Raw genomic sequence first — 15345 nt, forward strand, 5'->3', positions numbered from 1 at the left:
GCAGCCCTTTAACGAAGAGACCCATTCACTAACTAAACAAAGTCACAAAACTGATTTGTACACCTTTCTACCTTATCCTAAAACAGGCCAAACGTAACACTACGCTCTAGAATGGGCAATCCAATTTGACATGGAAAATTTGTATTCGATAAAGAGCCCCAAATGACTCCAAGTATGTCAATCAAAACCGTCTTTTTTCGACAAGTTCTGATGTTAGAATAGCCAAATACAAAGAGGATACTAGAGTGATGAGAAGCATCAAAATATCCACCCCAAGAACACCTCAGAATGCCAAAAATATTACCAAAAACAAATATGTAACAACAATGGAGTCAGAAAATATTCTTGGCAGGCTTTCTTTATTTTGGATCATAATATGCACATACACAAAAGGCACGATGGAAAAAATGGGTCACACCGAACAGCTTTTGCTTACTACCACTTGATCATCTGGATCGATCACCATATTGCATGTGACATCCCCCTGCAAAAAATTCTCTCTCTCTCTCTCTCTCTCTCTCTCTCTCTCTCTCTCTCTCTCTCAGGGGTTTTTCTACTCTTGACCATATCTTGACACTGAGCAATCATTGAGGAGGGTAGATCGCGTGGGAGACGGATCTATTGTAGCTTTGTGGATTTCCGCAAAGCATTTGACACAGTGCCTAGAGCTAGATTGATGCGCAGATTACAGCAGATGGGAGTACCCACAGAGCTCATTTGGGGGGTCATGGCATTATACAGGTCAGTAGTGGGGCAGGTACGCACCTCAGAGGGTCTATCCACACCGACTCACTCCACTATTGGGGTGAAGCAGGGCTGCCCGCTCTCTCCTACTCTATTTGGTATGTATGTGGATGAGGTTTCTGACTACATTGAGAGAGATGGTGATAGAGGTGCACAGCTGGCAGGGACATGGATTCCATTATTGTTATATGCTGATGATATTGTGTTGATCTCCGACTCTCCGGAGGGGATGCAACGTCACTTGGATGCTTTGAATAGGTTTGCTCAGGAAAGTGGTTTGTCCGTCAACCTTGGTAAAACCAAGGTCATGGTATTTAATACCACCCCACAGTGGATCAGGAGATCAGCGCCAGCATTCACATACGGCCAGGAGACTGTGGAATATACAGAGGCGTACACTTACCTCGGAGTGGTTTTTAGTGGGCGAGCATTTTCATTGAGGAGGGCAGCAGACACTAGACTGACCAGAGCCCATGCAGCATTGGGTAGATTGGAAAGGATGTGTTCACAGGTTCAGTTTCACGAGCCTCGGACGAAGCTCTGGCTCTTTGACACTCTGGTGGCTTCTGCATTGCTTTATGGAGCTGAGATTTCGGGACCTTCATTAGATCATCACGGGAGGACAGGCCGCAGTGATGGATGGGGGGACATGGAGAAGCCTCTGGTCTCTATGATCTCGCGGCTCATTAGAGCCAAGGCCTCAGTACCACGTGCTATTGTTCGAGCAGAGCTAGCTGCCCCCCCACTAGTGGTTGAGGCAATCACCAGATCGGTCTCCTCCATACACCGCATGTGGTAACTTCCCAGAGACAGATATGCCCGCCTTGCACTTGAGTCCTCTCGACAGTTAGCCATGCAGGGAGATACAGCATGCTGGTATGGGGAGATGACATCATGGTTTCAAGCGCATGGGTTCAGCATAGACAGATTGCCTCCCTTCCAGTACTCACTAGATGCACCCTCTCTGACTCTTACACAGTCCGAGATCACCGGGCTCATCCGCCAGGACTTGACTCAACTAGACACCAGGAGGACATGGATACAACCAGCACACGAGTTGGGCACGAAGATGGCTTTCTACAGCGAGCATCTCCTCCAGCTTACGGTTGATGGTTTTGTGACGAGGCCCAGATACATGGACACCCACTTGTCTCATGGGATACGATGCGCTATCGGCCAGATACGTACATCTTCACACCAGCTGCGGATCGAGACTGGGAGATACATCGGAGTACCAGCAGAGGCTAGGACATGCCCCTTGTGTGACATCGAGCCTGAGACAGAGTTGCACTACACATGCCACTGCCTCATCTACTACGAGATACGAGGCCGCTCATTGCTTGTTCAGAGAGGGCTTTGGACCATTCTCCAGAGTCATGCAGTACGAGGATCAGAGATGCCTGGGTTTGTTTTTGCTCGAGCTACGCAGACAGAGAGAGAGCCTGATGAGAGGAGAGGCTAGCCAGTCCCAGAGACAAATCACAGATTTCTTTAGAGCTGCCACTGGACACCCGGAGGAGTTACTACCACAGCAGAGCTCGTCGCCTCACACCAGAGGCACAGTGATCGACTGAGCGACTGAGCTGGGAAGATCCAGACGCCCACGACTGCGGAGGACTACACAGCATCGACGGAGGCTGCTCTGAGAGGATTCGGATCACTTTGGCTCGACATGCACGACGCCTGGTCAGACTACTGACCATGGAGGAGATTGATGAGATCCGCCAGCGACCGATGTTGGATCTCTTGTGATCTAGCTATCCCAGCTAGCTGCTTAGTTCACACCTAGTAGTTTAGGATTCCATAGTATTTTATTGTGACATTTGTCATTTCATTTTTGTCATACTCTGACTTTGTATCAGATCCACCACATTGTAACTTTCTGGTCTCATAGGTCACTTTGGCCTTTTGAAGACGTTAATATAACATTTCATTTCATTTTTCATTTCTCTCTCTCTCTCTCTCTCACATGTGTGAATGCCATCAAGAACCAAGGAAAATACAGAGAGCCTTGAGGAGAAGATAGACGCCAAGGAGTCCAGATGGGTGGAGCTTGTCAAGAAAGAAAAACCTCCACAAAGAGGAGTAAGCAGAGCAAAAAAAGAGGAGTTAACATACTATTTCAGATGTTTGTATGGGACTAAACGGGTAGGACACAAGGTCCGTCCCTGAGGTGGACAACCTTAAGAGTTGCAGCCTATGAGAGTCGAGAGTCGAGAGTCGAGACACTATATAGAGATACATATGGCGAAGTGGAATTGCAATGGTTCACTATGGATACATCCATGTGAGACTAGAGGAGGTGACGAAGAGAAGAAACATAGTGCTTCTCATAAAGGTATTTGAGAGCCCAGAGTAAGGTGGGAGCCACTACATAGGAAGTGTGTTGCATACACTACTACACTTCAGGAGGAAAAGTAAGAATCCTATGTAAACAAGAGCATAAACAGTTCCTCATCTGTCTGTGGGCGCAGCAGCTTTTGGGACTGCCATGCACCTGCCATCCTGGAATTGCCCTTCATTAGTGTCATGTGCAACGGAATTGAAATGGTGACAATCTAGGTTTTACACTTCCATTTATGCAATCTAAAGCAAATACCACATCGGCAACGGTGTGGGGGGCCCTTGAGAGGGTTGGTTGGGACCCCATTGGATCTCTCTCTCTCTCTCTCTCTCTCTCTCTCTCTCTCTCTCTCTCTCTCTCTCTCTCTCTCTCTCTCTCACACACACACAAAACGGGAGCGTACACGAGCACTTAGAAATCTGAAAATTATAATACTTTGCAAAAGGGAGAGAAAGGAGAAGATCGACACAGTATTGGGGACCAGAAGATGGGTTGGTCCCCCCTCGTTAAGAGTATTCTTTTATTCAGGGAGAATTCTTATACAAGCACGAGAACCCGAGGAAACCCCTCCGTTCTGTAACCTTAGACCCGAAGGTCGTGCTTTCCCGTAAAGGGCTTAGGCACAAGGCCGTTCCTTCCCGTAAGGGACTTAGGCGCGAAGCCGTACTTTCCCGTGAGGGACTTAGGCGTGAAGCCGTACTTCCCGTAAAGGGCCTTCCCGTAAGACCGGAGATTCCTGCAAAACAAACCACACAGAGCAACAATTCTCAATGCGTATCAACACCTTATACCTGTCGCTCCTTGCTCGGAGAATCGACCTCCGTACTCAGTCGTCACGCGAACACTTGCAGTTTCCGTCGCCAATCTCTGCTCCAAAATCCCAACGCTAGTGCTTTCTGCTGCTTCCGGCTTGCTGGAAACTGAACGCTTGCTGCCCTTTTATAGGCTCTGGTACCCGGCGGGAATAGCAGCCCAAAAAGCAGAGCCTAGCACTCCTAGAGAGAGGAGAGAGAAAGATCGCAAATTCAGCCCCCCCCCCCCCCCCCCCCGCATAGCTTTTTAGCGCTGCCTTTTTTTTTGAGGGACTTGCTTTATGTTATTAATAAAGGCCTGGTCACTTAAAAGTGACCAGCCACTTTAATAAAACAAAGTGTGAACATGTTCAAACTTTAAAAACTCACTTAGTTAATGAAAACAATGCTACACGGACACATTCCAGGCGTCCCCAGGTGCAGGACACGACACAGATGCAATGCAGACACAGACTCCTCGCGGGAAAACATCTGTCCTCCCGCGACTGTTCCTGCTTTTCTTAAAAAGCTTCATTGAACCCATCTTTATTCTTGTGCTTGCGTTCTTACGCGTATTTTTCTTACTCAGTTCAGATTTCCTCCTTAGCCTACGGGATGCCCCCTTACTGATGCACCCGTCACCCATCATGTGACGCATCAGGGGCACTCGTAACCCGGCCCTTTCCACCGAACTTACGGAAACTCCTTCGCGATGTTTACCGTCACCCATCAAATGACACATCAGAGTTTGTCCGTTCTTGATGGCAGTTCCTGTAGCTACAATCTTTTAACAGTTCTTAGTGCACATAATAAAATATCCTAAAAAAGAGATTAATCATTAAAAATAAGAAAATAGTCCAATTAGCAACGCTCTCTCTCTCTCTCTCTCAGTAAGTATGAAGGTAAGATGGATGCTATTCTCCATTTATTCTTGGTTGCGACAATGCACATCCTACTTTGCGATTGTTAAGAAGTCTGATAATGACAAAGTTCTCTTGGCTTCCATGCAGCTCACGGGTGATGCCATCACCTGGAAGGATGAGTGGATGGAGAAGACAGAGGAAATGCTTCTTGCCTCCACAGTATCTGAAGCGATTAAAGACGGATTTTTGGGCTTTTTTCTCAACAAGGTAAAGTATGCTAGCCGTGTGTCTCAATTAGGTGGACAATTGAGGAAATTGGATGAGGAACGGTTGGAGGCCTTTCTCTTTGGATTGGACCACTCGATCGAGTTTGTGGTGGAAGCCGGTGATCCAAAGACATTGCAAGAGGCGATACGCTTGGCTCAACTCCAAGAGATGAAGCACAACAAGGGTAAGCTCCAGACGGCAAACAATAATGGTAACTCTTCCTCTCAAGACTCCTCTAGAGACAAAGACATGTGAATGGTAACAATAAAAAGAACTCTTTCAGTTCTTCTTCTCAATCTAATTCTCCATCTACATCTCGATCTAAGAATAAGAGTAAAGGAAAATCTGATAACCTCAACTCACACCTGATGAGAAGATTGCTCAAGGAGTTTCACGTAGTCGATTAAGTAGAGAAGATCGGGCATTGTATGCAAAGGAACGTAGGTGCTTCCATTGTCATGTCCTCACATGAAAAAGGAGTGTTCTAAGATCTAAGAAGGGAACCTCTACTGAGTCAACTTTTGACTCTACCCCTCAAGCGAACGCTATGAGTGTGGTAGAGCAAGAAGCTAAGCAAGATGGAGGCTTTCGAAGAGGATGAACTCATAAAATATTATGGACATGTGAATGGTCAAAGGGTCAGTGTGTTGTTTGATTCTGGAAGTTCTCATGATGTCATAAGTGAATCTCTTGTGAAACGTGTACGTCTTCAGAATGCTCTTATCCCCACCAAGAGTTCTCTGAAAGCATGGACACTTCAATCTCTCAAGAATGTAATGATGTCAAATTGGTCATTCAACAAGCTCAATTCACTCGTCGTTTTGTAATCTCTAAGCTTGTAGAATGTCATATGATGCCAAAAATTAAGTGATTTCGTATGTTTAAGTCAATTGTCGATTGGGGGAAGTTCACAACTTCACACTTCTCATCAATGACAATGTGTCACAACCCGTCCTCATTCGAGGCGAGAGCGGCATTCCCTCTCTCCCTCTCATCTCTCATGTCCAAGCTAAAAGAGCGCTACATTGAGGAGCCCAAGCGGCGGTCATCTATGTTAACCCCACAGCAAGGAACTTGGGTATTCCTAATAGGTACGGTGAGTTGTTTGAAAAGTTTGAACTTGTTTCTCCAGGATGATCTCGCCCTACACTCCCTCCCGAGAGCGACCTGAGGATCATGCCATCGACCTTATCGTTTGAACAAGGCTAATGAAGAGGAGCTAGATTGCCAGCTAGGTGAGGTGTTGGATAGGGTTTTATACGTCCCAGTGTAACTCCTTTTGCTGCTCCAATTCTTTTTGTTTGTAAGAAAAATGACTCATCGCGGTTATGTGTGGAATACAAAGCCCTCAATAAGATCACAATCAAGAACAAGTTTCCTATGTCTCGCATCGAGTACATTTTGGAACGTCCCAATAGGGCTATCGTGTTTTCGAAAGTCGATTTGAAGAGTGGCTACCACGAGGTAAGAATCGCGAAGCGAGATATCTACAAGACACCCTTTAGGAGCGAGCGCGGGCATTACGAGTTCATTGTTATGACATTTGGTTTCACGGGTGCACCAGGTATGTTTAATCGTATGATGATGTGTATGTTCATTAATTTGGTCCGTAAGTGCGTATTTATTTTTCTAGATGGCATCTCATTTTCTCCACCTCTTGAGCATGCTATAGATGTAGAGAAAGTTTTGGCTTGATTAAATGTCAATCATCTTTATATTGCCACAAAGAAGTCAGAATTTCTTCTGACTACTGTGTTCTATTTGGGCTACATCATCTCTCCCGACGGCATTCGACTTGATCCTGCGAAGGTAAGTGAACTACGAGAGTGGCCCGGGCTTGAGACCAGAGTTACCAGGGAACGGACATTTCGGGCCTTGGAACGCCGGAACGGCGTTCCGGCCGGTTGGGATTTTCTGGAACGCGTCGGAACGGAACGGCGTTCCGGCTGGAAACTGTCACTGGAACGGGACGACCGGAACGGGCTAGAACGGGACGGAACGGACCGGAACGGCCTGAACGGCCATAAACGGCAGTTTTTGAAATTGAAAAAAATGACTGTTAGGCAGCCAACGGCCATTTTCAACAATCAAAAAAGTATATAATGCCCCCCTCCTCCCCCATTCTTCACACACTCATCAAGCCTCAAGGCCCATTCTCCCTTGCTTGAGCCTTGCTCTCAACTCTCAAGCCAAGCTCATTCTCCCTAGCTTGCTCTCAACTCTCAAGCCATAGTGTGGCGCCGCGGCATGCCTCAAGGCTCAAGCTCTCAACCTCTCTCTCTCTTGGGCTAACTTCTAAGTTCTAACCCTCAACTTTCAAGGCTCAAGGCTCAAGCTCTCACGGAATCAAGCGGCAAGCCTCTCTCTCTCAATCCCTCTCTCTCTCTCAAAGTTCAAGATCAAGCTCTCTCTTTCACGGATAATCCATCATCCATGGCCTCTTCTTCTCGTTCAACCCCCTCCGTTCATGCGGGCAACACTCAAAAGACGAAGGAATGGTCGTGGTGGGATGAAGTGACCTCGGAGGGCACCTTGTCGGCAGCGGGAGGTTCTCGTGCATGGGGATGCAAGCTATGCTCTTACACGCGGAAAGGGGGGCATGACAAAGTGGGGACACACTTTCTTCGAGTGCTGGGACATGAGGTGAAATTTTGTGCCAACGTAACCATCGAGAAGAGGAAGGAGCTCGAGGAAAAGGATCGGCAATTCAACCATAAAGCCAAGCCGGGATGCAAAGGTATTGATCCAAAGACCCTCATTTTCCCTTCTTCCTCTCTACCCGGTGTAGGTGTTGGTGCATCTTCAAAAGGTCCAATTCGTCACCAAAAGACCCTTGCCACCTCTTGGGACCCAAAGAAGAAGGAAGAGGTGGATGCGGCCGTGGCCCGATTCTTCTATCACGACCATATCCCATTTGTCGCAGCGAGGTATGTTCATTGTTTTATGATTCATCAATCTTCTCTCTCATTTCTTCCGTTATCGTCGTTTCCACTTTTTTGATACTAACCTCTTCTATGTTTGATCGAAATAGGTCAGAGTATTGGAAAGTCATGGTGCAACGGATAGGAGAGTATGGCACCGGCTATGTGCCGCCATCTTCAGAGGCTCTCCGAACCACCTTGCTCGATCGAGAGAAGGCTATCGTGGAGCAAGCAACCCTCAACATTCAGCGTCTTTGGGCAAAACATGGCGTTTCCCTCATTGCTGACGGGTGGAGCGATACAAGGAAGAGATCTATCCATGGTCTCGTCGCATACTCCAGTGGAGAGATGTACTTTGTGCACTCTCATGATGCCACTGAGAGTGGCAAGTCCGCCGATGTCCTCTCTGCAGAGTGGACAGCGGCCATAGAAACCATCGGTGAGCAACACGTGGTGGCCTTTGTCACAGATGGGGAGGCATCAAACAGGGCAGCAGCAGCTATCATAGAGGGCCACTATCCGCATGTGACAGTGTGCTTTTGCATGGCACACTGCTTGAACAACCTTCTAAAAGACATCGGCAAGCTAGACTGGATTGCTCCAGTCATTGCTGATGCAATGAAGATGGTTACTTTCATCAACAATCACAACTTGGTTCGGAGTGAGTACCTCAAGAGGTCGGGCGGCAAAGTGCTTCTAAAGTATTCAGATACCCGCTTCGCATTCAACTTTCTTCTTGTACGCAGGCTGTCTGAATGTCAAAATGCGGTCCGACAGGTCTTCATCAGTGATGAGTTCACCACCTCCCCCTATGCAAAGACAGTTGCAGGGATTTTGTGCAAGGATAAGGCAGAGGATCTTGAGTTCTGGAAGGAGCTCAAGAGTCTAGATGCACAGGTAAAACCGGTGGTTCATTTGCTTCGAGTTCTGGATGGCATGGATCCTTACATTGGCAAGATTTATGAGGCAATGGACCGCATGATTGAGCAGCTTGCACAGCTTGAGCAGAACGCAGAGCGATATGAGGAGATCCATGCGCTTTGCAGCTCGAGGTGGAATTCATATGCCTCTCCTTTACACGGGGCAGCGTACATGGTGGATCCAGAGTTCCAAGGTGCAGGGCAAGAGACAGATAGGGAAGTCATGAACCAATTTACAGAGATCTTAAACAAGATGGTTCTAGACAGAGATGGGCGACGCATTGTCAGAGATCAGCTGAGACAGTACAAAGAGATGCGGGGGTCATTTGGCAGTCCAGATGCTCAGATTGATCGCAGGAAAATAGGTTCAGTGCTTTGGTGGGAGGACTATGGCTATGATGGCCCTGAGCTTCAGAGATTGGCGATCCGTATTCTCAGCCAGTCAGTTAGTACCTCATGCTTGGAGCAATTGTGGAGTACCTTTAGCCACATTGCTTCCAAGAAGAGAAATCGGCTTGGAGTGGAGAAGGCTAATGATCTTGTCTTCGTCAGCGCAAATTTGAAAATGCTTTGCAAGAGTACAGACAAACAGACAGATCCTTTTACACAGTGGGAGATGGAGCAAGAGGCTTCTCAGACGGGTGGAGATGCACATCCACCAACACCAGGTACTTCATCTGTGGCTGAGATCGAGCCGGACCTAGACCTCGATGATGAGGAATGGGAGGATGTGCATGATTTACAGCCGGCTACTACGGATTGGGAGGCCTCTCAGGCTAGTGGCTCTTGAGTCTTGAGTCTTTGCCATTTATCCACCTTTTTGTATGGCTGCTTGAGCCTTGCCCTCTTTGCCATTTGTAGCTACTAGCATCTTTATGGTATTTGTCACCTTCAGTCTTTTGGCATTGTGGTCACTGAAGTCTGGTTTGAACTTTGCCCCCCTTTGGTTTTTTTGTAGCACCTTGGTCGCTGGCGGCCCTTGAGGCTTGTTACTATGTTAGCCATAATTAATTCCAAAGTGTTATCTCTGACTACTACTCTTGCAATTATTTGAGAGCATTGTGTATGTACTATGGGCATTGTGTTTGCTCATTGTTGTTCATCTGGCTATGTACTCTGGGCGCCTCACATCCCAATCAAGTCATAATAAGGTTAAATGGTCTTCGAATCGTGTTTTTTGTGGGTATTAGAGTCAAAGGACTCTAATACTACTTGTATTCAAACACATAACGCTAAAAAAAATAATATTTGGGTGTTTTTTTAGCATGCCATTCCGCGCCGTTCCCGTTCCGGGCCCATTCCCGTTCCCCCGTTCCGCAGGGAGGCCCGTCGCCGTTCCCGTTCCGCGTTCCGGGTAACTCTGCTTGAGACAACATATAATATCCGCTCATTTTTGGGTTTGTGTCAAGCATACAATTCTCACATCAACCACTTAGCACATATTGCCGCACCATTGTCTGATTTGTCGAAAGGTGTCAAGACTCGCCATCAGCGCATAGTCATGACCGATGCCTCTAAGAGTGCTTTTGAAGCGTTCAAAGTAGCAATCACAGAGGCACCATGCCTTGCCCTTGCCTCTTGGGAGGAACCTTTTGAAGTTTTGACTAATACTGATAACATTGCCATTGGCGGAATGTTATAGCAAAACAATCATCCAATGGCATTTCTCTCTCGTAAACTCAAGACAGTTGAGAAAAATTATTGTATCTATGATAAGGAACTTCTTTCTATCATTCATGCATTAAAACATTGGAAGCATTTCATTTATGGGCGTCAGTTTGTCGTTTGCACAAATTATCAAGCCCTTAGATGGCTTCAATCTATGCCTAGTACACATTGGAGTGATAGACAAGCACGATGGTCTCAGTTTTTTGAGCAATTTGGTGGTATGATTGAGTATGTCCCTAGCAAAGCTAACTCTATTGCTAATACATTGAATAGGAAAGATCAAGTTCTCTCAATAGAAACTCATTCTTTTCTCTCTATTCGAGGTGTTGCTTTTGATGATCTAAAAGATAATTACATGGTTTCTGAATGTTACTGCATAAGATGTTGTACGGTTGTTCATAAAACATTGGTATCCATTGTGTGGTCTACCCAAGTCAATCATGTCGGATCGTGATACCAAGTTCACATCCCATTTTTGGTGTGCTTTGTTTAAAAATTTTGACACTAAGTTAAACTTATCGTATGCATTTCATCCACAATCTAATTGGCAGCTGAAATTTACAACCAGTTGCCATTTGATGTTCTCAAATAGTATATTCATGATGAACAATCTAAGTGGGAACAATGGGAACAATATTTGCCGTCAGCTCAAGTTGTCCTCAATGATTTGTTTTCTGTGCAATTGCTCGTATGGAGTAGTTCAGGTTGTCCTCAATGATTCGTTCTCTAGTGCAATTGGTTGTACTCCATATAGGCTACTTTTGGCCGATCTTTTCAATCTTTGTTGACTAGGTGTATTTCCAAATTTGATGATCTTAATTGTGAAACTGGCCCGTGGGGCAGTAGACTTTGGCTTTCACCCAATCTTTACTTAAACTTACGACACAAAGAAACTTCACGGATAAACCTGTGATTGGAACTTTATTACTTCAAACGAACACACGACTTGGCAGCTAGAGTGCTTCCAAGCAAATAGCGACACCGCGTTGGCCCCAACGACTGGCGCCCCTTTTGGTATTTCTTTATTCTTAATACACTTGAGAAAAACCTATAAACTTCTACAAGCTGTCCCACTTTTATCGAGCTGCAATTCCCCTACTCTAACCCAATTTCGGCACCGTAACCACTAGTAGAAGTCTCCACGGACAAAATCCCAAGTAAACAATGACTTTCCACGCACTTTGGAGCACTTTACAAAACATGGCGAGAAATTACAGCACTTTGAATTTTCTATGTTCGGTGATTCCATTCCTGGGACCTGTAGGCATCAAAACTGGCCAAAACCCTAAACCGGCAATAAATTACAACAAGGTTTTGCACTCCGATTCGCATGTCGATCACTTCTGCGGGTAGTCCTCGAGCTCTCGCACCTGTAGGGTCACTTGCCCCTTCAATTAAACGAGATTTGTCACGTGCACATCTAACCCTGTGTGCATGTGGACAAGCTACTTCATGACAAGGGTTCAGTCAGCCTAGCTTAGGAAGTGTTCTGGCACTTTTGCGAGTCTGTTCGCAGACCGTGCATGCCCAGACACTTAGAGTAGACGCATATCCTCTCGTTGCACACAGCATGATCATCAACATTATCATCAGAATCCATCAGGAGCATTTTACAGTGCACAGAACCTATTTTCCCTATTTTAACCATTTTTCACTTATTGTTAATAAGTGACTTTGTTGGGAAACTGGGCAAGGCAAATTTGCTAAGTTAATATAAAAGAAAACTGACACTCACTAGTAGAGCAAAAGAAGCAAGGAAAGCACAGGCAACCTCTTGCAACAGGCCCTCTAGCGCGACTTCTCAAGCAAGAACCTTCCACAAAGACTTGGCATTTCTACAAACAGCCCTCAGCCTGGCGTTTTTGGAACCTCCCACTTCAGCCAGCAAACTCAAGCAAGTACCTTGCTGCAACGTTTTGGGATCCTTCAACTAACGCTAGCAAAACAACAAGATTCAGCCAGCGTTTTGTTTTCAGATTGCTGCAGATTCAGCCCCAAGATTAGCTAGCAATAACCCTTATTGCACATCCCTACAGCAACGGTGTTGTAGCGAAGAAAACCTCAGCACTCCTAGCGTTTTTGCAGCCTGCTGTCCAGCGTTTTTACGCCATAAGAAACAATGTTTTCAGCCATAAGAAGCATCGTTTTTTCAGCCATCAAGTTAGCAGATCAACCCCCGACTTGGTGCAACAATTACCGATTTGCATCATTCAGTTTTCAGCCTTAGCATCGTCATCGTCATCGTCGTCCTCACCATCGACATCGGCATAACATCATTTAGGACTCACAGCATCAGCTCCTTGTATCAGATTTGTGCAATCAATAGCAATAGACTTCTCTCGCCATCGAGAGAGGGGCCCTTGGAGGAGGGTTTGACAACTTTCTGGTGTCGTATTCTTCTCTCTCTATCTCTCACTCTCAGCACCTTCATTCACAGTGTTTAGCATTTTGTTTGTGATCATTTGCACTCTCTCACTAAACGAACGGAAGGCTCTCCCTTCCGTAAGTAAAAGGAACCCTTAAGCACAGTTCGGAGCACTCTTCTTGAGCAAAGTTCAACATTCACTTCCGCTACACCTTACAAGATTCCTCGCAAAAAATCTCTCTAAATCGTCATGTACAAGCACCCAAGGCTTTCACGAGGCTCCCTTGGCTTTACCTTGAAATTTAGGTGCGAAACCCTAAACCTGCAAAAAAAACACAGCAGGTTGTAATTCCCAGTTTAGCATCATTTTGAGCGGAGCAAACATGTCTACGTGTGTCTAAGAAGCTCCCGCACGAGATGGGACAGTTCCCCTGTAAATCGAACGAATTTTCACGCGAGAAAACTCTCCATTTTCGCATTGCTTCATGATGGAATTGTGCATGCTTGAAGGGGATTAGCAATTAGCTAATCGGATCCTCTACAAAAGGCTCTTGCCTTGGCAAACGCACATAAAACCCCCAGAATTGTACATGGTCATCTGAGAAGCCCAACTAGAGGGACATTACCATATGTGCGAAGGGGAGAGAGATGCGCGAGAGCAAATCATCACGCTACATAGAGCAAGGGAGAAGGCAAGCTTTCAATTAAAGCTGTGATCATCTACACCACTACTCACACACTGTGTAGCACACTTATGAAGTCCAAAAATCAATCCCCCACTCAAAAATGGACGCCCCCTCTTGGATGAGGCTTTTGGAAAGTGTATGTTGACTTGCATGGCACATGCAGCTCTCCTACTGCCAAGTGTCCATTTGACTCCTTTTGGTTTACTTTCCTAGTACCAACCAACTTAAAAGTCTTGCCGAGGGGTCTGAATGACTTTGAACTAAGCCTAGCCACCCTTTTATTTCTCAGATTTCAGTGTCGATTGGCCCGACTAACTCGTGACGACCAACCCTTCCTGACTGCGGGTGAAACTCTCGGCCATCGATTGTTTCACACTAGCCACGCAATGTCCAATCATTTGTGACTTCAAAAAGAGGGTCCCAAAAACTAAATAAAAATCAAGGGAAAGAACCAACAACTAAGGTTAGTGGTTGTCACAGCCTTGTGACAAATTGTGTTAGTCAAACCTATACCGTGGTACTCCAGAGTCTTAAGCTTCGGCTTAGCAAGGCTCAAGAGTTCTATTCTAGGCATGCTAATAAGCATCAACATGATGTCTCATTCAAGGAGGATGACTCGGTGTTTTTAAGGATCATGAAGCAACGTCTCAAGCGGTAAGAGGTGTTCTAAACTTTCATTTCATAAGTATGGTCCGTTTTCGATCACCAAAAAAGTGAATGATATTTCCATGCAATTACGTTTGTCACCTTCTCGGACAATGCATAATGCTTTCCATGTTTCTTGGCTTCAATTGTTTCAGGGTGAACCTACAAGGAGCATTCCAAACGAGGAGCAATCGGAGATAATTGATGAGGTGGAAGTTATGGAGCCGGAACAAATCCTTTTGCATGGATTCAAGCACGGCACAAAGAAGCAAGCAAGGCAATACTTCGTGAAGTTCAAGGATCAAGGGACACATGAAGCTGCTTGGGTGCACAAATAATTTTCCATAAATTATGCAAATTTGCTAGCCTCGTAGAAGGAGGCCATGCAGCTCGATATCCGTACCATAGAAACCCGAGAACGTGGCCATTTTTGGGAGGGACGAAACAAGGGACGCGAGGACATGAGACAGGACACGGCGACACGACGCCAGAGGGGTCCCCGCACATGGGACGCAGAGGGGACGCGTCCCGAGACGCGGGTCCCTTGTGACACATGCAAGGGGGACGCGAACAAGGTACCCTACACCTTTTCTCTAGGCTCTTCAGAGTCTTAAGAGTCTTGAGCTATATGCCAATGTTGCCCAATAGACCCTACTAACCGACTCTTCACTTGCACATCATTACTTTCTTCCCTTTGAGTATCATAATTGATCATCGCATCAACCTATGCGGCGCACGCTCGCTGCGTTCTTACTACAGGTCATATTTCGGTATTTATGACTGCAAAACCCACTTATTTTTTGCAATCTTGTGCTCTTGCTGTTCTCTATATAGAATAAATGTTTTTTAACATGCGTCCCGTAGCCCGTCCATTGGCCCATCCCCTATTTTTCCACGTCTCTGTCCCTGTGACCCGTCACGTCCCCGAGACCCGTCCCCATCCCCATGTGACTATGACCCCGTACCTCGCCTTAAGCAAGAGAGGATGTCACGTGCACATGGCTCTATGTACCACGTGGACATGCTTCATCGACTTCCAGAGCCCATTTCCCCCTATTCCTAGTAGGAGTGTCTAGCATCCTTAGAGGATTAGTACCGATAAGTTTGTAAGCATGTTGGCAAGGACCTGCA

The 15345-nt window shown here is 46.2% G+C and overlaps 1 protein-coding gene across 2 annotated transcripts in view; it reads right to left on the reverse strand.

The window, feature by feature from the left end:
- Positions 1-289: 289 nt before the first annotated feature.
- The window catches only part of LOC147417933 (uncharacterized), a 44244-nt gene continuing 29188 nt past the window's right edge, over positions 290-15345 (reverse strand). For both annotated transcript variants that reach the window (XM_086506928.1, XM_086506927.1), the window contains one exon: positions 290-484. In XM_086506928.1, the coding sequence (XP_086363054.1) occupies positions 413-484 (72 nt within the window). In that variant the 3' untranslated portion in view covers positions 290-412. The remainder of the gene's footprint in view (positions 485-15345) is intronic.

This window comes from Adiantum capillus-veneris, chromosome 30, assembly GCF_014529385.1.
Source record: "Adiantum capillus-veneris isolate H3 chromosome 30, ASM1452938v2, whole genome shotgun sequence".
NCBI lineage: Eukaryota > Viridiplantae > Streptophyta > Polypodiopsida > Polypodiales > Pteridaceae > Adiantum > Adiantum capillus-veneris.